The sequence below is a fragment of the Elephantulus edwardii genome, unplaced genomic scaffold, assembly GCF_000299155.1.
Source record: "Elephantulus edwardii isolate Elephantulus edwardi_28Jun2011 unplaced genomic scaffold, EleEdw1.0 scaffold00049, whole genome shotgun sequence".
Taxonomy (NCBI): domain Eukaryota; kingdom Metazoa; phylum Chordata; class Mammalia; order Macroscelidea; family Macroscelididae; genus Elephantulus; species Elephantulus edwardii.
Window position 1 is genome coordinate 6,876,042 of NW_006399799.1, and position 21,742 is coordinate 6,897,783.

The 21,742-nt window shown below is 48.1% G+C and overlaps 1 protein-coding gene across 1 annotated transcript in view; it reads right to left on the bottom strand.

Annotated features, from left to right (window-relative positions):
* Positions 1 to 431: 431 nt before the first annotated feature.
* LOC102857642 (glutamate receptor ionotropic, kainate 3-like) overlaps positions 432 to 21,742 on the bottom strand; it is a 306,122-nt gene continuing 284,811 nt past the window's right edge. Inside the window, exons 13-16 of the mRNA XM_006886456.1 lie at positions 19,602 to 19,819; positions 7,111 to 7,333; positions 6,325 to 6,575; positions 432 to 626 (exon numbers count right to left, since the gene is read on the bottom strand). Of these exons, the coding sequence (XP_006886518.1) occupies positions 432 to 626; positions 6,325 to 6,575; positions 7,111 to 7,333; positions 19,602 to 19,819 (887 nt within the window). The remainder of the gene's footprint in view (positions 627 to 6,324; positions 6,576 to 7,110; positions 7,334 to 19,601; positions 19,820 to 21,742) is intronic.

Genomic DNA, 21,742 nt, shown 5'->3' on the forward strand with positions numbered 1-21,742 from the left:
CCCATGGTTTGGGTCTCTGTTCTCCTGGTCAAGGCCTAGGAGGCAGGAGACCATGGAGAAGGAGGGGCAACATAAAAGCTGTCTCCCGTTACCTTTGGCCTCTGTCAGGCTGTGGCACAAACTTCTGACTCCAGAGGAGGGCTGAGGAGTGGGCGATTTGGGCCTGAGAGAGGCGTGTGCTTCCTTTGGCCTTGGCTGTCTCAGCTGGCAGCTTTAGAAATCCACAGAAGAAATGAGAGGAGAATGAAGCCCAAACAGCTGGCCTGAGGCTGCTGCTCTCCTGATGTAGGGAGGGCACAGGGGCTTCTGGCCCAATAAGCAGGCAGCAGCTCTGATTCCCAAACCCAGCTTGAAGGCAAGGGATGTTCCTTCCCGGCTCCATTGCTTTTCTCTGCCCTAGCCCAGGCCTGAGGTCCCTACCTGGCCTGTGTCTAGGGGAATACAGGGGCCAGTGACGTGCTGCAGGTCATGCTGTCCTTGCCCGGAAGCCGGCGATCGTTGAACGTGTGCATGTTGATGACAGCATCAGTTTTGACCATCATGGGAGGCTGTGGCTTGTGCTTGACCCGACGCTGGCAGGTGAGGGAGAAACGGATCTCATCGGCCACGGTGCTGCAGAAGGAACGCTGGGTGGGGGTGGGAGGGAGAGGGGGACATGGGTGAGGCCTGGCAACACGGCTCCAGCCAACTCCTCCCTTCTTCCCACCATTCTAATGGATGTCTTTCTATGCCTTCATTCTACCCATCCCTTTATTCTCTATAGAGTTTTTTTTTTAATGTTTGTATAGCAGTTTACAAAACACCATGTTGTTTGGAAAATAAGATATGTAGGGCAAACACTCATCTTATTTCCATTTGACAGATGAGAAAACTAAGGCTCAGAGGGAATAAAGGACTTATCCAAGGATATGAAGCAGAGCCAGAAGGTGAACTTCTGCTTGTATGGGGCTCTGAGAATCTTTCACTCTTCTACTTCTCACCCACCCTGTCTCAAGATAGTGTGTCGACCCCCTGGTCACTCAGGGTGTGGTCCAGGACCAGCTGCATCAGCATTACTTTTAAGCCGGTGAGACCTGCAGGACCCAGTCCCACTCTAGACTTGCTGAGTCACAGTCTGCATTTCTGTAACATGCCCAGCTTCCAGGCACGTGTTTCTGAGGGGTTCTGGTTTACTGTCTGATTCCCTCCCATTAGATTCTGAGGACTGGAGCCAGCCTGTTTCATCCCTATAAGTCTAACCTCCAACATTTGCCTGGCCAGAGTCAAGGCTCAAGAAACACTGGATGAGTGCAAGGCTCCTAGAAGTGCTTCCAACTAAGGGGAAGAACTCGATCTTCTTATTCAGGAAAGTCCAGCACCCTCTCTCCAGGAGGGCATCTGGGAAGTAGGATCCTGTATATTATCAGTGGCTGTCCTTAAATCTGGGTTCCTGCTTCTAAGAGCAACAGGTGGGGTGTAAGGTTGCCACAAGTATCTGATAGCAATGACTTCTGTGAGCTCACCTGCTAGAGGCTGTCATACTGGCTTGCATGAGCAGGTGGATGGGGCAGGAAGGCTGTGGGAAGGACTAGAGTCTTCGGTATGGATTATATCTCTACCTCAAGAAAACCACGCCAGAAGGCAACATCATGATAGAGGAAAAATGGAAACTGTCAATGATTTCATCTTACTTGGATCCACAATCAACATCTTTGATTATTAGCAATCAAGAGATCAGGAAACATACTGCATTGGGAAAGTCTGCTGTCAGAGACCTCTCCAAAATATTGAAAACAATAATGTCAATATGAAGATGTGTGTCTGATTCAGGCCAGTCTTTAATCACTTGCTATGCATCTGAGAGCCAGACAATGAATAAGGTCGGTGGACAAAGAACTGCTGTCTTTGAGTTGTGGTGTTGGAGAAGAGTGCTGAGTTTCTTAGGGACTGTCAAAAGAATGAAGGAAAAGTGCAGCCAGAGGTCTCTTTGGAGATAAGGGTGGTGAATTTTTGTCGCTCATACTTGGGATATGTTGCTAGGAGAGGCTATTCCTTGGAAAGGGGCATCATGCTTGGGATTGTGGGGGGGTCAGCTAAAGAGAGGAAGACATTCAATAAGATGGACTGACACAGTGACTGCAGAAATGGTGTCAAACATATCAGAGATGATGAGGACGGCACAGGATAGGACAGGGTTCACGTCTGCTGTTCTAGGGTCGCTATGAGTCCTACTCGACAGAAACTAACAACAACATATTACATAGGGAACTCTGGTCGTCTAGTCAGTAGAGAGCTGCACTGACAACCCAAAGATGGATGGATTGAATCTACCAGCTGCTCCGAGGGAGAAAGATGTACAGTTTTCATAGTCATCAAGGGTATTGTGTCCCAGACTACCATGTACAGATTATGACTGTGGCACTATAGGGAACTGGGACCTGGCTCTGAATTTTGGCTCTACTTCTTGTCAGCTGTATGATGTCTCTGAGCCTTCCATTCTCATTGACTTAAGGTAGCCTATCACCCTTCCTCCCCTCCCTTCCCTTTCCACAAACATTTACTGGGGCCCTACTATAGTCAGAAAATAAAAGGGGAAGAAGTCACCCAGCATTTCTCAAGCTGAAAGAACTGAAAAACAAATTCAAGCCTTGAGTTGAAATACTAAAAGATGCCGTGGGCAAAATTGTAGATGATCCCAAGAAGCCTTAAAAGAAGATGAAAAGAATACACAGAGTCACTGTACCAAAAAGAACTGGTTGACACTGAAAAATTTCCACAAGTATCATATGAATAAGGGCGAATGGTAACAAAGGAAGATGTGCAAGCTGTGCTGAAGACACTGACAAAAAATAAGGCCTCAGGGGTCAATGTGAGAATGATGGACATATTTCGACTAACTGATGCAACCCTGGACATGCTCACCAGTCTATGCCAGGAAATTCGGAGGACAGCTGCCTGGAAGGGATCAGTATTTGTTCCTGTTCTCGAGAAAGGTCATCCAACTGAAGTGGAAATTATTGAACAATACCGTTAATATCAAATGTAAGCAAAATAATGATGAAGATCATAAAAAACGACTGACATACTACATTGACAGGAAACTGTCAGATGGTCCAGCTGGATTTAGAAGAGGTCGTAGTACCGTGGACATCACTGCTGATGTCAGACGGACTTTAGCTAAAAGCACAGAATATCAGAAAAATGTCTAATCTGTGTTTTATTGACTATGCAAAGTCATTTGACTATGTGGATCACAACTATGGCTAACATTAAGAATGGGAATCCCAGAACACTTAATAGTGTGCATGTGAAATGTATGCCTAGACCAAGAAGCTGTTTTCTGAAAAGAACAAGGAAACATGGTATAGTTTAAAATTAGGAAAGGTATGCATCAGGGGTGTATCCTTTCTCCATACCTATTTAATCTGTATGCTGAGCGAATAATTTGTGAAGGTGGAATTTATGAAGTTGATTGGCATCAGGATCAGGGGAAAACTCATCAAAAACTGGTGCTATGCACATGACACAATCTTACTTGCTGAAAGCGAGGGAGACCTGAAGCACTTGTTGCAGAAGATCAAAGACTACAGCCTTCAATATGGGCTGCATTTTAACCTCAAGAAGACAAAGGTACTCACCACTGGGCCAGTGGTCAACAGCATGATAAAGGTTTTAAATAGTTAATGATTTTATCTGGCTTGGATCTACCATCAACACTCTTGGTACCAGCAGTCAGGAGACAAGGAGATATACTGCTTTAGGCCAGTTTGCTATTAGGGACCTCTTCAAAATACTGAAGAGCAATGTTGTCAGTTTGAGGACTAAGGTGCACCTGATCCAGGCCATGGTTTTTCAATTACTTGCTATGCATCTGAGAGTTGAACAATGAATAAGGATGACAGAAGAACTGATGCCTTTGAATTGCGTATGTCTCAGCAAAGGTTCAGCTGGAATGCTCCTTGGAGGGAAAGATGGCAACTCTTTGTCTCTCATACTTGGGATATGTAGCTAGAAAAGGCTATTCTTTGGAAAAGGCTATCATGCTTGGAAGTGTGGAGCGTCAGCAAAAGAGAGGAAGACCGCCACTGAGATGAACTGACACAGTGACTGCACCAGTGGGCTTAACTGTGTCAGAGATTGTGAGGATGGCACAGGATAGGACAGCATTCAGATCTGGTGTTTATAGGGTTGCTATGAGTCCTACTCAATTCTATGGCACCTAACAACAACAACAACTATATGAAATCATCCCTGGTGGTATAGTTCATATCATGCTGAGCTACTAATTGTAAAGATCAGTGGTTTGAATCTACTAGTCACTCTTCAGGTGAAATCTAGGCAACTTCCTCCCGTAAAGGTTTACGGCCTTAGAAACCCAACAGAGGTACTGAGCTGGAGCTGACTCAGCTGGCAGTGGTTATTTCTGGTTTTGGTGCTGCGTTCCAGGCACAGTTCTAGGTGTTAGATACAGTGGTGAAGCAGACAGACTAGAACCTGGCCCTCAGGGAGCTCAGGGTCTAATGACAGGTGGAAACAGATAATGTATATGTGAACACACAAATACAGTCTCAGAGAATGGTGACTACAACTAGAAAGAGAAGACAGCAGTGAGATGGGACAGACAAGACTTAGGTGTAGAGACAGGTAGAGAAGGTGACATTTGAGCTGAAAGCTGAATGACCAGAAGGCAGCAAAAGGGTGCTTTGGAGAAGAGCATTCTAGGCAAGCAGGCAGCACGTACAAAGGCCCTGGGGCAGAAATGAGGTTGGTAGGGGAAGAACAGTGTAAGGGAGGGAAGACAGAAAGGAGAAGTTCAGAGATGTGGGCAAGGGCCATATGGGGTACAGTCTTTTGCTTTCAGTGTTGGAATTTGGTGCTCACTGCAAGTGTATGGGAATCCCTAGAGAAACGTGATGGGTTTTGCTTTTGACACAGCATACATGGTTCAGTCAGTCACTCCTTACTTTGGATATTTAGTTTGGCCCATGTTTCCATGTCAGAACTAACATTTCAACTAAACCCCTGCAAATAAAACGGTCTACACTGACACTTCCATGGGTTGCATTTCCAAAAGTGGAAATGGACTTGTCCAAGTGCGGGCACACTTTACCGACTGAACACCCACTGGGAATGAACCATCTTCCAGTCAGGTGCCCACTGAGATTATTCTCAGAAGGGCTCCTCTCCTTGTTCCCTTGCAAAGTACCAGCCTTCTCCCTCTCTTTGTTGACTTAGGCTTAGTGGCTTTAAAGGATCCCATTTCACTCCTATGTAAAGCCGTCCTCTTATAATGGCCTCCTCGACTCAGGGCTTAACTGGAACCTGCTTCCACACCAGACCTGCATCCATTTGAATTCTGAAAGAGGGGTGTCCCCACACCAGCAGCCCTCCACATGGGGTGAACAAGAGACTCACCCTGTACTCTTCCTTAAACCATCAGTGCCAGGGCCCATCTAGACCAATTAAAACAGACTCTCTGGGAGTGAGGCTAGAGAACTAGCTCTTAAAAATTCTCTCCCTATGATTCTAATTTGCAGCGGGAGCCCAGAGCCACGGCCCCGACTACACTTGAATTAATCAGTCAGGCTGAGTCTAGTTCCACCACCTGCATGCTTGGGTCGGCCCTCTTAACTCTTTTCTTTTTTAAACTTTTGATTATGGAAATTTTCAAATATATGCAAAAGTAGAAGGAGCAGAATAATGAACTCCTGTGTAACTATCACCCAGCTTCAACAATTACCCTAGAGGGTTTGATGCGAGGGAATAAGATGGTTTGTATTATGTTATAAAAAGGGCACCGGCTGCTGTATGGAGAGCGGTAGTCAGAGAGCAGCGTGCTGGAGGCAGGAGGACATACACAGTCTGTCATATGGTCCAGGTTAGGGGTGGCGGGGCTTGGGCATTTATGGTGGAGTGACAGCAATGGGGGAAGGTGGTCACAGATGGTCTGCGGTTTAGAGGCATGGCTGGTAGGACGTGTGATGAACTGGATGGATGCAAGGTTGACTTGGGAGCACGAGACGAGACACCATAATGTGGCCCAGACGTTGGTGTTGTTAGCTGTCCCTGAGTCGACTCTAACTTGTGCTGACCCCATGTGTGCAGAGCACAGCTGCTCCCCAGGGTTTTTGAGGGTCTCACCTTTCTGAGGCAGATTGCTCTGCTTTACTCCCATGGAGTCTCTGGGTGGGTCTGAGCTACCATCCTCTCAGCTAGGAGTGTGGCACTTAACTATTGTGTCCCAGGGACTCCTGTGCCTGGCACCCCGCAAGCGTGAGGCTGGCCCCAGTTCTGCCCTTTCATTTCTTTCTCTTTCCAGTGCTGGTCCGGGCTCTCCGGTGTTACCTGCTCTCGCTCTGCCGTCTTACGGAGCTTGTACACAAACTCGCCCACGGCCACCAGCACCGACAGGACCAGCCCAGCGGCCAGGACGATGAAGATGCCGCCGATCTTCTGGATGCCCAGGGCGCTGGCCTCTTTGTTCTCCTCCTCAGGGCAGCCGCTGCCCCGCCACCACTTCTCCTTCATGATGTGCAGCTTGTCTTCCTCCTGGAGCTGGAGGATGGCGATGGTGATCTTGTCCCGGTACGGGGAGCCTGCGTGGGGACAGCACCGTTGTCAGAGGCACTGTGTCCAGTGCAGGCTGCCCTGCTATGGACCCAGCCAGGACCACTACCATCCTCACCTCTCCATAACCCTGTCACCGGGACGCCCTTTCTACATCTCTGTATGGTATCTGAGGGGAGAAAGGGTCCCACGTTGGGTGTGTGTGGGGGGTTCTTACTCAGACATATCTGCCTCCAGAGATTCCTGTAAGGTCTATCCTAGCTGGGCTGCATCAGTGGGGTGACGTGACGCTTAGGCTTCTTCTGAAAGGCTCAGTGTATCCGGACTGTACCCCCCATAGTGGAGGGGCGGCGGGAGGCCATGAACCAAGCTCCCCTCAGCTTTATGTCTGCCCCAGTTCCCATCTACTTAGCCCAGCGTGGGAGCCCCATCCCTCTACCCATTGGTGGCTGAGGTAAAAGTCAGACTCCTCAGAGCGGGAGACTGTGGATGAACACGCAGATGTGAGGTGACTCCCCCACCATCCTCCCACCTCTGCCCTCGCTCCTGCAGCCCCTCACTCACCCATGGGCGTGCCAATGCCATAGCCCTTGGAGTCGATGAGGCCTCCTATCTGGGTGAGGTTGCAGTTCCTCTGGGTGACGTACTCGATGGTCGTGGACTCCATGAGGAGCGCGTAGTCGGCTGTCAGGGTCCGCTGGATGCCCTCCTCGTTATTCTTCACGAGCGCCGAGGGCTTGCTGCTCATGAAGGCCCACATCTTCTCGAAGGTGGAGATCTTGGATTTCTGGGCCATGGAAGGAGGGGCAATTCACACACAGTTATCTGAGTACATGGGGGGGGCACGCCCTACGCACGTGGATTAATGGGGCTAAGGCTGGGGGAGGTCTCATGGATGACAAAGAATGGACACCTCTGAGCTGGGGTGCTGCAGGAGACTACTGAACGGACGGACAAAAGAACAAATGGACACGTCTGGAGGAAGTTCAACTAGGGAGCTCCTTAGAGGAAAGGATGGTGAAAGCTGGCCTCACAGACCTTGGGCATGTTGTGAGGAGGGGCCAATCCTTGGAGACGAACCTCACTCTTGGAAAGGCAGAGGTTCAGGGAAAGAGAGGAAGCCTCAGGAAGACAGACTGACACAGCGACTATCAGTGGGCTCAAGTATATCAGAGATTATGGAGACAGTTCAGTATAGTGCAAGACTCAGATTCATTGTTCACATGGTTGCTATGAGTCAGAGTTGACTTGATGGGATGTAACAACAAGACCAGTGAACTCGGTCCATGCTCCTCAGCCCCACCCACTGCTCAGATGTGGAAACTGAGGCCCTGGGAGGACCATTCCCCAAACATACAACTGGTAGACGATAAAGCCACGATTCAGACTCCGGTCCCTCCACCTGGAAAGTTTTGGCTCTTTGCCACTGTAGAAGTGATTTTCAAACCTTTCAAAAACGACTTTCTCAAACATTCAGCAAGCAAATGCAATGTACAGGCCTTGTTCTAATAGCTTTAACTGTTATCATAACTCATTAATTTTTCAGTTATCACAAGAGGCAGGCTCTATCACTGGTCCCATTTTATAGATGAGCAAACTGAGGCATGGCTGAGTAACTTGCCTCAGGCTACAAGAATACCAGAAGACAATGCCAGAAGCAGAAGGCTTCAGTCTCAGGCCACACGCCTCAAGTTCATGTTCTTAACCACTGGGCAGCACAGTCTCACAGGAATCACTAAGGCAGGGGAGGGAGAGGGAGATTGACGAGGGCTTGCTTCATGGATTCTGTCTCCTCACCCCCAACTCTTAGATCAACCAAGAAGCTCCTTTCATTTAAACTGCGTTTCAGGGGAAGTTTCTGTTTGAAGAAAATGCTCCTGTCTGCTCTACTTCGTGACATCACAGGAAGCAAGGTAAGAATTGTAGAGGGGAGAGAAGAGAGGTAGTTAGAATAGGGATCCCTCTCACAGATCCTCTCTATGGCTGCCCCAGAGCTTAGGATCAGGGAGTCCAGGCTGGACTGGTCCATGGCAGAAGCAACACCCGTCAGACCAGAGCTGAGGAGTGGGCTGCTGTGCTGCACTGTCCGGCCTGAGCATCTCAGAGAGGGAGCTGGGGCCAGGAGAGAGGTGGCTGGGGCTCAGTGGCCCTTGCGACCCTGGGAGGCTGGGCAGGGCAGGGCAGGGAGCATGACACTCATACATTTTCTTGGGAACTTAGTGCCTGCCAGCTGCCTGGTCTGGGGGGACAGTGGCGAGTGGCGCTAACCTCACTGATCTCAGGGGAGCAGGTGGCTCTGTAGGCCCTATTGTCTTCGGCTGTTTCCAAGTCTGGCTGTGCCTGTCTGTGATGCCAGCCTGTCTGACTGGCACCTGGCCCAGCCCCAGTGTGTGCGTGACAGCACGGTGCACTCCAACAGGCTGGCGCAGGGCTGGCGGAGGGGAAGGACTCTTCATCTGCATGGGAGTCGGGTGGGTGGACTTCCTAGCTCTGATAAGGACTGCCACTTCCAAAACAGATTCCTGGAGCTCCAAGCACATCTGAGGGCTGGAACAACAAAAGGGAGGGAGGGAGCCCCAGAGCAGCAGGAAGACTGCCCACTTGGAATCATTCAGCCACCCGGGATACCTCCCTGGAGCACTGGATCTGAACACCTTCATGGACCACTCACACCCAGACACTGATCTGTCCCAAAGTCAAAGGTTTGGGCTACTCCTCCATCCTCAGTCTGTCCCACGTTCCATTACTCAGCTACTCCTGTTATGTGGCCACTTAACCTGCACAGTGACTGTCTTATCTCTGCAGCTCTTGCCTCCAAACCTGACACTGCCTAGAGTATCCAGCTGCCTGTCTTGCTGCTGCTCCAGGTACTCGCATCTCCTACTGCTGAGGCCAGAAGCTCTCACCCCATCTCTGTTACCCTTCAAAATCATCCTGACCTCCAGCTCTCCCCAGCCCCCAGGCATTTCTTAGTTTCCAGGCAGTTCTGAGGTACAGACTCCCACCCCTACCTTCTATAACTCTCTTAGTTCCTCCTCAGAGTCGCCCTGTGCTTGATAGCTTCTAAATAAATCCCAGTGGTCCCTGCGTCCTGGTATTCACACCCTTCGCTAACCATTTCCCTTTGAGTATAGGCTGGACCTAGTGACCTGCTTCTGACTTCCCCCAAAAGTAAAGGGGTGTCACGTCCAAGATTCAGGTGCAAGAACTGATGACTTTTAACGCATGTGCTCACTCAGGTGGGAACCAGTTGTCACGCTGTGAGCTGCCCCATGCAGAGGTCTGCATGACAAGGAACACAGGGTGGCCTCCTGCCAAGAGTCAAGAGAACTGAAGCCTCAGCTGAATAACCCCAGCACTGGGAAGTGGATCTTACTCCCAGCAGACCTGGAGATCACAGCAGCCCCAGCAACACTGGCTGCAGCCTGTGAGGGACCCTGAGTCAGAGGGCCCAGCAAAGCCACAATGCTTGGATTCCTCCCCCACAGCCACTGTGAGCTAATAAATGCTGTTGTTCTGAGACACTAAGTCTTGGGTAATTTTCTGTATTACAAGAGATAATCAATATATTCTGTCATCCACATATTGTCATAAGCAATATGATTCTCATGTGGTTGCTTTCTCAGATAATCATCCATTCCAGCTTTTCCTCTATCAGATTAACTAAGCCCAATCATCCTTGCTTTGTCAGGTAGCATGCTTCCCAGCTACTTCTCCCCCATGGCTACTGCAACCTAAACACCACTCTCTCCTGGGCAATGCCAGCTCCTTGGCTCCACTCCCACCCTCGTCCAGCCTACTCTCCAAATTCTTCTTCTTTACTAGAGGTGGGGGCCAGGGATGGGGAAGGTAGTCAGGGGTTTCCTTAATCTCCCTAAAGCATCGACCCATTAAGCTTCCAATTGATGCAACAATTTTGTTGATTAATGAACATTCACCCATGAGCCTGTTCTTTCACTCACCTGTTCATGTTCTCACTACACACAAATTCAACTAACTATCCAATCTCAAAGGCACTCAGTTCAAATCTGCCAGAAGTTCCACGAGAGAAGGATGGGCGGTCTCCTCCCGTGATTAACTGCCACTGAACACCCGCTGGAGGGTCAGCTATGGGTCGGTTCTGACTTGACAGCCAACAACAACAACATACCTTGCTTCTTGCCTATTTGTCCATCCATTTATTTACAAATGCATGAATGTATCCATTCACTCAATCACCACCTCACTCATTCCCTTCAGTATAGCTCACGCCCTGACAAGAGTAACTTCATGAATTAGTTACTCAGAGAGCCCAACCCTACCCTTTCATCCTGTTCTCCAGCTTCCTCCCTGTAGCCCTGTCCCATTTTTCTGATACACAGGCTTGCTTGCCTGACACGAAAACATACGCTCTTTCCAGTAATAAAACACCATAGATGGCGACAGAAATGTCAGTTAGCGTTGGGAGAAGTACTGGGACATATGGGCTTTGGAGGAAAGACGTGTAAAGTTTACCAGGAGTGGGTAAAGGAACGGAGTGAGCAGGATCTGAAAGAAAAGCAGGGAGCTTGGACCCGCTGAAATGGGAGGCAGCAGTGGCGAAGTCAACTACTGATTCCAAGAGGCTCCCTCACCCCCGGTGTCAACAAATCCACTCCCTTTCCAGGGATGCATCTGCAACTTGCTTCCCCGTGACAGCTGCACAGTAATCCCTGTCCTTTGCTGACTACCTCTGCTCATGACCTCTGGTTCCCTTAAGTCTCATCCCTCTGTCCTTAGGTGATTCCTGGGCACATCTTTGAAAATCTTCCCTCTGTCCCATCTGAGGGAGGACAGAGTGCCTCCTCCATTCTCTCAGGATCGCTTCTTGTCTTTTGTGTCTGGTCACTGGACGTCTTATCTTGTCATTGGTCATGTCTGTCCCAAACCAGGACCAAGAGGGAACCCTAGTAAGCACTACTCCAGGGCCACCCACCCAAATCAATTAATAGGATCGCTGCGAGCAGCTGATACAGGGCGACGTGCCAGGACACTGGTGCTTTTTTTAAAAGTAGAATTGGAAAGAAAGTAAGTTTCAGGCTCATGACTTTCAATTCCAGCCTCTTCAAAGGAGTAAATTGATTTTCCTCAACTGAAGATACTTAATCTTGAGAATTTAACATTTCTTTACAAGGAATGTATATATATATAAATAGACATATATTCCAAAGGGAGCTGACTCCTTCAGGGAGACAGCAGTGATGCAAGACCTTGGGTATTTTTCCTTATTGGAAATGAGACACCTTTTCTCAAATTAATTGGCTTTCATAACCCTGTGTAGCGTTTTGGCCTTATCGGGTCCATGCACTTGAGGAGTTAATCATTTCTCTTGGGTTATTTCTTTGGAGCCTGGAACGTGGGTCTGCGTTCACTGCCTCTGCCTCTCCATCTGGAGGGGAAAGAGTATCTGGCCACCTGGCCCGGAAGCAGGCCGTGCTTCCTGTACAGGTTCTGCAGAGGGCAGCTGTAAATTGAGGGCTGCAGTCTAGGGGTGCAAGTAGTCAAAGAGGAGAGCTCCACCGATGGGGGAGAGGTGCCTGCACTCTGGCTTCAAATGCCAGCTCCTATCTGGGATACAGGCAAGTGACTTCATATCTTTGAGCCTCACTTGCCAAATCTGTAACATGGTGTTATAATAGTATCTAAGACAAAGAATACTTAGTGGTACAGTGTATAATGTATTGGGCTGCTAATCAAAAAGTTTGGTGCGTTGAATTCACCAGCTGATGTGGGGGAGAAAGATGAGCAGAACTTGGAAATCTGAGGGAGGGTAGCTATGACTTGGAACCAGTTGGAATCAGTGGATTTTGTTTGGACTGGGTTTGCTCCCTAGGGTTACTGTGACCACTCCATGAGAAAAGAAAGATGAAATATTTAGCACAGTCTGGACCTAGGAAGCACTTGAGAAGAAATGAGTGGCTGGCATTATTCCTTCTCTTTCCCATCATTGTTGAGTTGATTCTGACTCCCTATTCATGCCGTGTGTTCCACAGGGTTGTCACAGCTGAGGCCTTTTAGAAGCAGATTGCCAGGCCTTTCTTCTGAGGTGCTTCTGGTTGGGTTTGAATCCTTGACCTTTTGGACAGTAGCTAAGCACTTAAGCATGTGTGCCACCCAGGAACTCCTTTCTCTTTAAGGTTCGGTTTCCTCATCTGGAGACTGGAGATCATAATCTTTATCGTCAGTTTCAGTGAAATTTAGATGACTCATTGCTTAGGGATAGAACACTCCAAATGCTGAAAGGGCCAGGCAAAGGTGGGAATCAATAAGCTGGATAGAGTGTCCAGCCTCTCGGCTCCTGATGGTGGCCCCTCTGCAGGACGCCCAACCCATGACATCAGACCTTTCACACTTAACATAAGCTAGAAATCTAATGCCTGTAAATGCAACAATATCCCTATTTAAAAATTATGACAACTAATTAAAAATATGTATACAAACAACATGTGGTTTCTAATATGCCCACTGACTGAACAAGCCAGTTTGTAACAATGAACAACACAAGTGGTGAACATTCATTGCATGCTTACTCTGTGCCAGGGATTGTTTTAAGGTCTCGACTCGGAATATTTCACTTAATGATCTGAATAACTCTATGAAGTTGGCATTATGATTATATCCATTTTACAGATGAAAATGGTGAGGCACAGGAAGGTTCTCAGTAAATGAGTAGCTTTCAGCAACTTCCCAGTCATTACAGGCCCTGGCCCTGCCTTGACTGTCCTCTCTGGTCTCTTCTTCTTTCCCTATATCTTCAGGCTCCTTCTGAAGTACTTAGCTCTGCACAGACAGGTGGCCACCCTGCAGTGGACGTTACTAGTGCCTTCTATAAAACCCAGCAAGGACAAGGACCTTGAATAATGTGTGCTCTCCAGGAGCCCATTGGGGAGCTCCTACTGGGGAGCCCCTTTCCAACATGCTTCTGTGCATCGGGACAGGGCTGCAGAGCGTGAGACACAGGGGCCCGCCTTTTAGCCAACTGGATGGCCATTTATAGGAGAGCCTTTTACATAAGCTCTTACTATTTACTGGCACCAAACTAACCTCCATAGCCCCAGGAGCCCACTGGACCCTCTTGCTAATTCCTGCAAGGTGGTAATAGTAACTTGAGTTGTAGAGATGAGCAAATTGAGCATCAGAAAAGTGATTTGAATAAGGTCACCCAGGAAACAGAGCTCAAAGACTCAGATCACCTGACTTAAAACAGATGCTTCTGAGTGAGCCGGCTGCAGCACCCTGGGTTCAGGCCGGCCACTGCATTTCCAACCGTTCTCCCATCCTGCTTCTGCACGAAGGCAGGCTAAGGCTCTATGTGAGAGAAGCCAGTGGATTCTAAAAGCAGCTCTTCAGTTCAACGGTAGAGATGATGAGCGGGGTCATGTCCTCCACACCCTCCAGGTCAGGTTGTGTGTGGTGCAGTCAGAGGCTCCCCTAGACGTCTCCAAGGGCTCTCAGTGAAGATGCTAAGGCCAGGCAAAGACCATGGGATGAGGAGAGTTTGATGATGCCCATGAGCCCAGGAAAGCTCCAATTCTTGTCACCCAGCTCCCTTCCCTTTCCTAAGCTTCACACAGTCCCTTCGACCTGTGAGATCCTTCAGCAACCCAGCACCTGGCCAGGGCTAAATTCTTGGAGGAACAGACAGTCTTCTGACACCCTCTCTCTTCAGAGCTGCCTAACCCTCTCCATCAAGAATACGTTTTCCCAGTGTTCTCTCTTACATTTTGCCTACATATTTTTACAGCCAAACAGAGCTTTCAAAGGCCTCCTTTTTCATCTCCTAATTAATTTTTATCTTCCAAGGCGGAGGGAGGACAACACAGGAGATGCTGTTTGTGATGTCTGCTGCTTCCTGACAAGTCTTCAAATGAAATTTCCTTTGGAAGGACGGGACTGCCTCTAGCCACCCATCTCCTTGGCTGCAGAGGCGGGGCCGAGAGCCCCCCAGAGCCTTATTCCACTTCCTGCTGTTGTGTTTGGACAGGAATGGGCTTCCTCCCTCTTGTTCTAGTCTTGGTCTAGGGGCTTTTACTGACTGCAGCTGAGCTAGGAGCACACGCCAAGGCCAGAAATCAAGTTCACCTACCTTGCATTTTGGAATGCCAAGGGGTGCTTAGTTCCCGTCCTTGATAGTCCTGCTCTCTCTACTCCACTTCATTTCTGCCAATTTTCATCTGTCTATCCATTAACACAACAATAACATCCACTCAATGTGTATTATTTGAGCAACTACAATTCACAGGCAAGGATGTAACGTAACTGTGGTGTCATTCTTCCCCAGTGACTTCTGAGGACTGAGGCGGGGTCCTTACAGAAGCAAGATGGACACTGGGACAAAGCACATGGGCACTAGAAGCAGAGGGCTTAGGTTCAAACCCCAGCTCTGCACTTCCCTAGTTGGGTGGTACTAGACAAGTCAATAACCTCTCCGAGCTTCACTTTTATCATATGCAAAATGGGGGTGGTGGTTGTTGTTAGATACCATCAAGTCAACTATGACTCAGAGTGATCCTATGAACAATAGATTAAAAATCCCTTGCCCTATCCCCTACCATTCTCTCCCTACCAGCCATGACTTACTGTTAGTCACTGTGTCCATCGATCTTGTTGAGGGTCTTCTCTGACCCTCCACCTTTCCCAATAGGATGTCTTTTTTCAAGGACTGGTCCCCTCCTGACAACAGCCCAGAGTAGGTGAGCTGAAGCGTCCCCATCCTTGCCTCTAACGAGCACTCTGGTTGCACTTTCTCCAAGACACATTTGTTTGTTCTTTTGACAGTCCACACGGTATATTCAATACTGTTTTTCAATCACTATTCAAAGGCATTTGTTCTTCTGTCACTCTTGAGAGTATAACCTGGATCAGGCGTACCACAGTATTTAAACTGACATTGTTCTTTACCACTCCGGAGAGGAAGTTGACAACAGACTTTTCCAATGTACCATATCCTTCATTTCTTGACTACTGTTACCATGAGTGTTGTTTATGCATCTGAGTAAAACAAAATCACTGGCAGCTTTAATCTTTTCTCCATCTACCATGATGTTGCCTATTGGTCCAGTGGTGAGGAGCTCTGTTTTCTTGGTGCTGAGATATAATGCAAATGGAGCTGATGAAAACAATCTCTACAAGTTTTGTTTTAAGAACAATACAAGTGAACATAAATGGAGAAGCGGGCCAATTGCTGTTGAAACTACTCTGACTTGCATATCGCCACATCAGAACTAACTAGTCACAGGGTTTTCTGTGGCTATGACTTTTTGGAGCTGGGTCGCCAGGTCTCTTTCTTCTCAGTAACTAGGAGCTGAGAGCTCAGTTGTGAAAACCAGGGACTCTGCTTGACACCCTGCTGCTGTTATGTACTGTCGAGTCAGAACAAACAAATAGTTGACACTCTAATGGGCTTTCAGAGGCAGTTAATCACACAGAAACGGAATGTCCAGCTTTCTCCCATGTAGCAGCTGGTGGATTTGAATTGTATGCCTTCGGCTTAGCAGCACAACTCCTTACCACTAAGACACCAGAGCTTGGCACACTGTCGTCGTTGTATGCCATTGAGTTGGAACTGACCGTCCAGCAGGTTTTCAGAGGCAGTAAATCACACTACAGAATTCCCATCCTTCTCCTGCTGGCAAATAGTAAGTGTTTAACAAACATTACTATTATTATTGATTCTGGCAATGTCTCATAGACCTCTGATGACTACTCCTCTGTTGCTGATCCCTGTTCAGCCCTAGTGGCAGCCTCACCACATTAATCCACAGGCAGAGGAGACCTCCTCCCAAAGAGAAGGTCTTAGCTTGGGTGTGAGGTACAGCTGAGAGGACAGGGTGAGTGCAGAGACAAAGGATCTGACCTTGCATCCTGGTTCCACCACTGATCTGCTGTGTGATCTTGGGAAAATCACCCAGCCCCTCTGGGCCCTTATTTCTCTAGGCTGAATGAACACAGATTTCTTTCCAATTTGAACTTTCAAACATTCTATGGTATTATGAGGTTACCACATGGGCTTTGGAGGGCAGGGGTCCAGCAAAGGAATATTGTTAAGGAACTTTCTGGGTGGGTGCTATGTTTCCAGCTCAGTATCTGAGGTGGGTTAATGTGTCCATGTTCGGGCTCCTGCCTACAAAGCCCTGCTGCTGTCAAGAAAAGAGTAGGATGAGCTTCCGTTCAACAAAAGCAGGAGATGATGTGGTCAGACAGAAAGGGGACTGAGCAGACTGCTGACCACCGGGAGGGCTAGGAGGCAGATCTAGTTTCTGCAGAGGAGTGTGCAGTTGCTGTTTCTGGCTGGCAGGACCTTGCGACCATGGGCCTTGGGCACCAGCCTCCCAGCTGGGAGGCAGCAGCTGTGTCTCTCTTCTGCCCCCCTTGCTGCATGGTTTGGGTTTGCAGGGAAGGTGGATGAAGGCGGAGCAGCAGGCTGCGGGAGGTGCTGCTTGATGCTGAGGACAGCGGCTCGGTGGGGAGCTGAGACCAGGCTCTTGGAAGCCAATCTGAGCATCTTAGCATGGAGGGAGGCAAGGGCATCCAATCAGCCGCAATGAGCCTGCGCTGGGCTTATTTATGCTGCTTCCCTTTGATCAGGAGCCCTGTTTAGAGATGGGCTCATGTGTAATGCATGAGAGATGATCTGGTACAGTCAAAGGGCCGGGATGCAGCCTGGAGGTAGGCACTAGTAGGCTTGCGCGCACGTGCGCACGCGCGCGCGCGGGCGCACACACACACACACACACACACACATCACATACACATATGCACTCATGCACAGGCATTTACACACACATACATGCACAGGTCCTTACACATATGTGCACATGTACTCACATGTGCAGGGGCCACTGCACATACATGAATGGGCCATCACATGCACAGGCCCATATCCCTCTCCATTCACACTCACCTGGGCAGACTATGTGGGCATCCAGGCCGAGGCACTTACATACACTCCCCACATGCATACGCAAGGAAGCACCCCGGGGCACACTCACAGGCACACACCCAAATGCACAACTCACAGAAATGTGTGCACATCTGTGCTCAACATCTCCCACACGTGTGTTTATGCACAGACCCTTACGTCACAGCACTCATACATACAAGTGCCTGTACAGCTGAAACATCAGCACAGCCATGTGTGCATACATGGTACACAAGTGCATAATAGCATGTATGACCTACTGCCATCTGCACGCACATTCAGTCACATACCTCCTCACATTTAGGCACATATGCAGAGTTCCACAGAGCTCTTAGCAAGGCTGTGCCTGTGCTTTCATTACACGGAGGGGACCCCTTAGGAAGGCTGGACCTGCAGCTTCTCAGTGGCAGCAGCAACAGTCAAGAGGGGAGTCCTTTCCGCCCTCTTCCTTTAGGAAGCTCTTTCCAACCCTGGGAAGGTTCAAGGGGGATTGCTCTGGGAGACAGAGCTGACAGGACTTCAGTACGTGGAGGTACAAGGCTTTCCCAGCCAGTCTCTTCCTTTCTTCTGTGCTCAGGCCCCCACCGGAGGCTGCATCCATCACTCAGACTTATCCTGGGAAGAAGCCAAGGCTGAGGGGCAGGAGCCAGGGTCCAGAGGAAAGGGATACAACCCTAGTTTTCTGGATTTCCTGAGCAACTGACTGATGATTAAATGAATGGTTGAATGGAATCCATAGCCATAGAGTTCCAAATTTGTGACCATTTCTGAGACAGAGTTAGCGATACGGTTCTCACACCAGGTCAGCAGGAGCACTAGCAACTGGGATCTCACGGCAAATGCATATTCTCAGGCCCCACCTTCTAACCTACTAAACCAAAACACTGAGGGGAGGGTCAGCAGTCTGTGTTTAAATAAGTCCTCAAGAATTGAAGCCTTTGAGCTGTGGTGTTGGAGAAGAGTACTGAATAGCCCATGGACTGCCAAAAGGACAAACAAACAGGTACTGGAGAAGGTACAGCCAGAGTGCTCCTTGGAGGCCGAGGTGATACAGCTTCCTCTCATATATTTTGGGCATGCTGCTAGGAGAGGCTGTTCTTGGAGAGGGACATCATGCTTGGAAAGGTGGAGGGTCAGCAAAAGAGAGGAAGACCCTCAACCAGGCAGACTGACACAGTGACTGCAGCAATGGGCTCAAGTACATCTGAGATGATGAGGGTGAGACTGATGAGACAGGGTTCAGATCTGCTGTTCACTGCATTGCTATGGGTCATACTCAATTTGACAGCATCAAACAATAGCAACAGGTTCTGTGGATGTAGTTCAGGTCTGAGAACCACTGGCCTAGAACATGAGTTCCGGAGAAAGGCTGACATGAGCCAGCATCTGGCTCTAGGAGTTGTGAGTCCTGGGACAGAACACTTGACCTCTGAATCTCTGTTCCCACACATATCCAATGGAAAGAGCTGCAGCACCGACCTCACAGGATTTGTCAGGAAGCGTTAATGCAGTCAACAGCACAGCGCCCCGCCCCAGCCTACTGTGAGCTCTTAGAAATGATCCAAAACCCTTCCAAAGTACTGCTGTCAAGTCAGAATCAGCTCATTGCTGACCCTCCAGCAGGTTCTCAGAGGCTGTAAATCACACTAGAGGAGACTGCCCATCTTTCTCCTGAGGAGAAGATGGTAGATTTGAACTGAATGCCTTTGGATTGACCTCATAATTCCTTACCCACTAGGTGACCAGAGATCCCCAATGAGACCCAAAGCCAAGCTCACAGAGCTCACTTGTCCCAGATGTGAGAATGTGCCTGGCCACTTTTTTCTTCTTCCCTCCTCTCCACCTCTCTCTCTCCATCTGTCCTCAGATGAAGGAAACAGCACATTCATAATGCTGGCTCATGTGTGGAAACTTCTAGAGAATCTGTGCTGGCACTTGTCCCACTACCATAGCTCCCCAAGGTCAACTGGCCTTCAGCAGGGATAGGCTGAGTCCTATGGATTTCTGGTCTATTGACCCTCGGTGGTTAAGGAAGGCTAGAAAGGCCCTTTCCTCTCCTGCCAAGGGGAGGGGAGGACCAGCTCATGGTGCCACAGTGAGATGGCGAGCGCCTCACCTTGAAGAAGGTCATGGTGGCCCCATCCTTGACAGCTCCATACTCGATCTTAGTCTGCTTGGCCAGGTCGTCAGCAGAGTCGATGGGCGACTCCATACGTTCCACAGTCAGAAAGGCGGCCAGGTTGGCCGTGTAGGAGGAGATGATGATGAGCGTGAAGAACCACCAGATGCCACCAATGATGCGTGTGGACAGGGCTTTGGGCATCAGCTCAGAGCCTGGGGGAGGGAGAAGAAAGGAGATCTCCTTCAAGGCTCAGACCAGGACTTTTGGAAGCCTTCTATGTCAAAGTCTACATCGACAATCTTAATAAAGACTCAAAGGGAAAAAAAAAAGTCTTACTGCCAAAAGTCAGAACAGATTCATAGCTGACCCTCCACTGGGTTTCTGAGGCTGTGTCACACAGAAGAATGCCCATTTCCCTCAAGGAGCTGCTGATGGATTTGAACCACTAGAGAGGCGTGGTCATTTGATTGCAACTCAGCTCTCTATGGACTACACCACCAGAACACCCTTAATAAATATCCCATGTTTTGGGGTTTATGTTTGTGTTATGGATTTAGTTTCTTTAGAATATATACTTAGTGGTGGTTGTTGACTGCCGTTGAGTCGAAACTGACTCAGCGACGTTAGGAACACAAGACCTAATGCCTTTCCATAGCTGTCATTGTTTCTCCAAGTTCATAGTTTCCAGAAGCATGTGGTTTAGGAAGCGGATGCCACTCCTGCTTCCCAAACAGTTTTACAACTGGGAGCTCCACCAAACACTGCCCACAATGGGAAACCATTCTAGTATTTGATACCCCCATGGCACAAGGTTCAGCACCATAGCAAACCCAGGTTACTTCATATAGCACATTGACAAAGAGTGATGTACAAAGTGGAAGAATAGTCCTCCACATATAACAGCACTAATATCATTTAGCAGTGGTTAACGTCATTTCTGTACACTTATAAGAGAGTTTGTAGAGTTTCCAGAGGTGGGATTATTAAATCAAATAGTATTCTGTTTCCAACTTTTTGAAAAAAAAATATTTTATATTGGTTTGTTTATAAAGTGTGCATACATTGTGTTTTACACTATTCTTCATTCCTATTGTGTTTCATCCAATCATCATCAAGCAATAAATGTTGGGGAGGATGTGGAGAGGTGGGAACCCTCATACACTGTTAGTGGGATTGTAAAATGGTGCAGTCTCTCTGGAAGGCAGTTTGGCATTTCCTAAAAAAAAAAAATCTTTCATTGTTGTACAATTCCCGCCGCACTCAGTACACTTTACTATGCAGCTCTTATTCCAGACTGTTGTCATGAAATAATACCTAATCATATGTTCCTCTTAAGCAGTTCATTGCCTCGTCTGTTATTTATCCTCTCTTTTCTTAGTTTTCCCTCAACTGTGATGTCAATCATGTTTTGTAACAGTGGTATTATACAATATTTGTCCTTTTGTGACTGAGATACTTCACTCAGCATAATGTCCTCCAGGATCACCAATTCTGCATAATATTTCATTAGTTTATTGGTTTTTAGTGCTGTATAGTATTCCATTGTGTGACTACACCACTGCTTCTCTATCCATTCGTTTGTTGATGGGCATCTCTTTGCTATTATGAACAACTCAGCAATAAACATGGGTATGCATATATCTGCTTGGGTGGCAGTTCTGGTTTCTTTAAGGTATATTCCCAGTAGTGGAATTGCTGAGTCAAATGGTATTTCTATTTCCAACCTTTTTAAAAATTCATTTTAATGAAAGTTTACAGAGATTTTGGATTTCCGTTCATTTATTGTTGTACTTTTCTTCCTGCCCCACCCCGCCCCAGTTCACTCCTCTCTTAAAAAAGTAAAAGAAAAATTCTTTCATTGGTATACAATCCTTGCCACCCCCCCCCAAAGTACACTCCACTATGCAACCTTAATTCTGGACTCTTGTCATAACCATAATACCCAATCATATATTGCTTTTAAACTGTTCTCTCCCTCATCTGTTTCCATGCATTTATCCAAAGTTGGATAAATTATGTATTTCCAACTTTTCAAGAAAGCATCATACTATCTTCCATAGTTGTTGCACCAATTTACACTCCCACCAACAGTGAATACAGTGAATAAGGGTTCCAGTTTCTCCACAACCTCACCA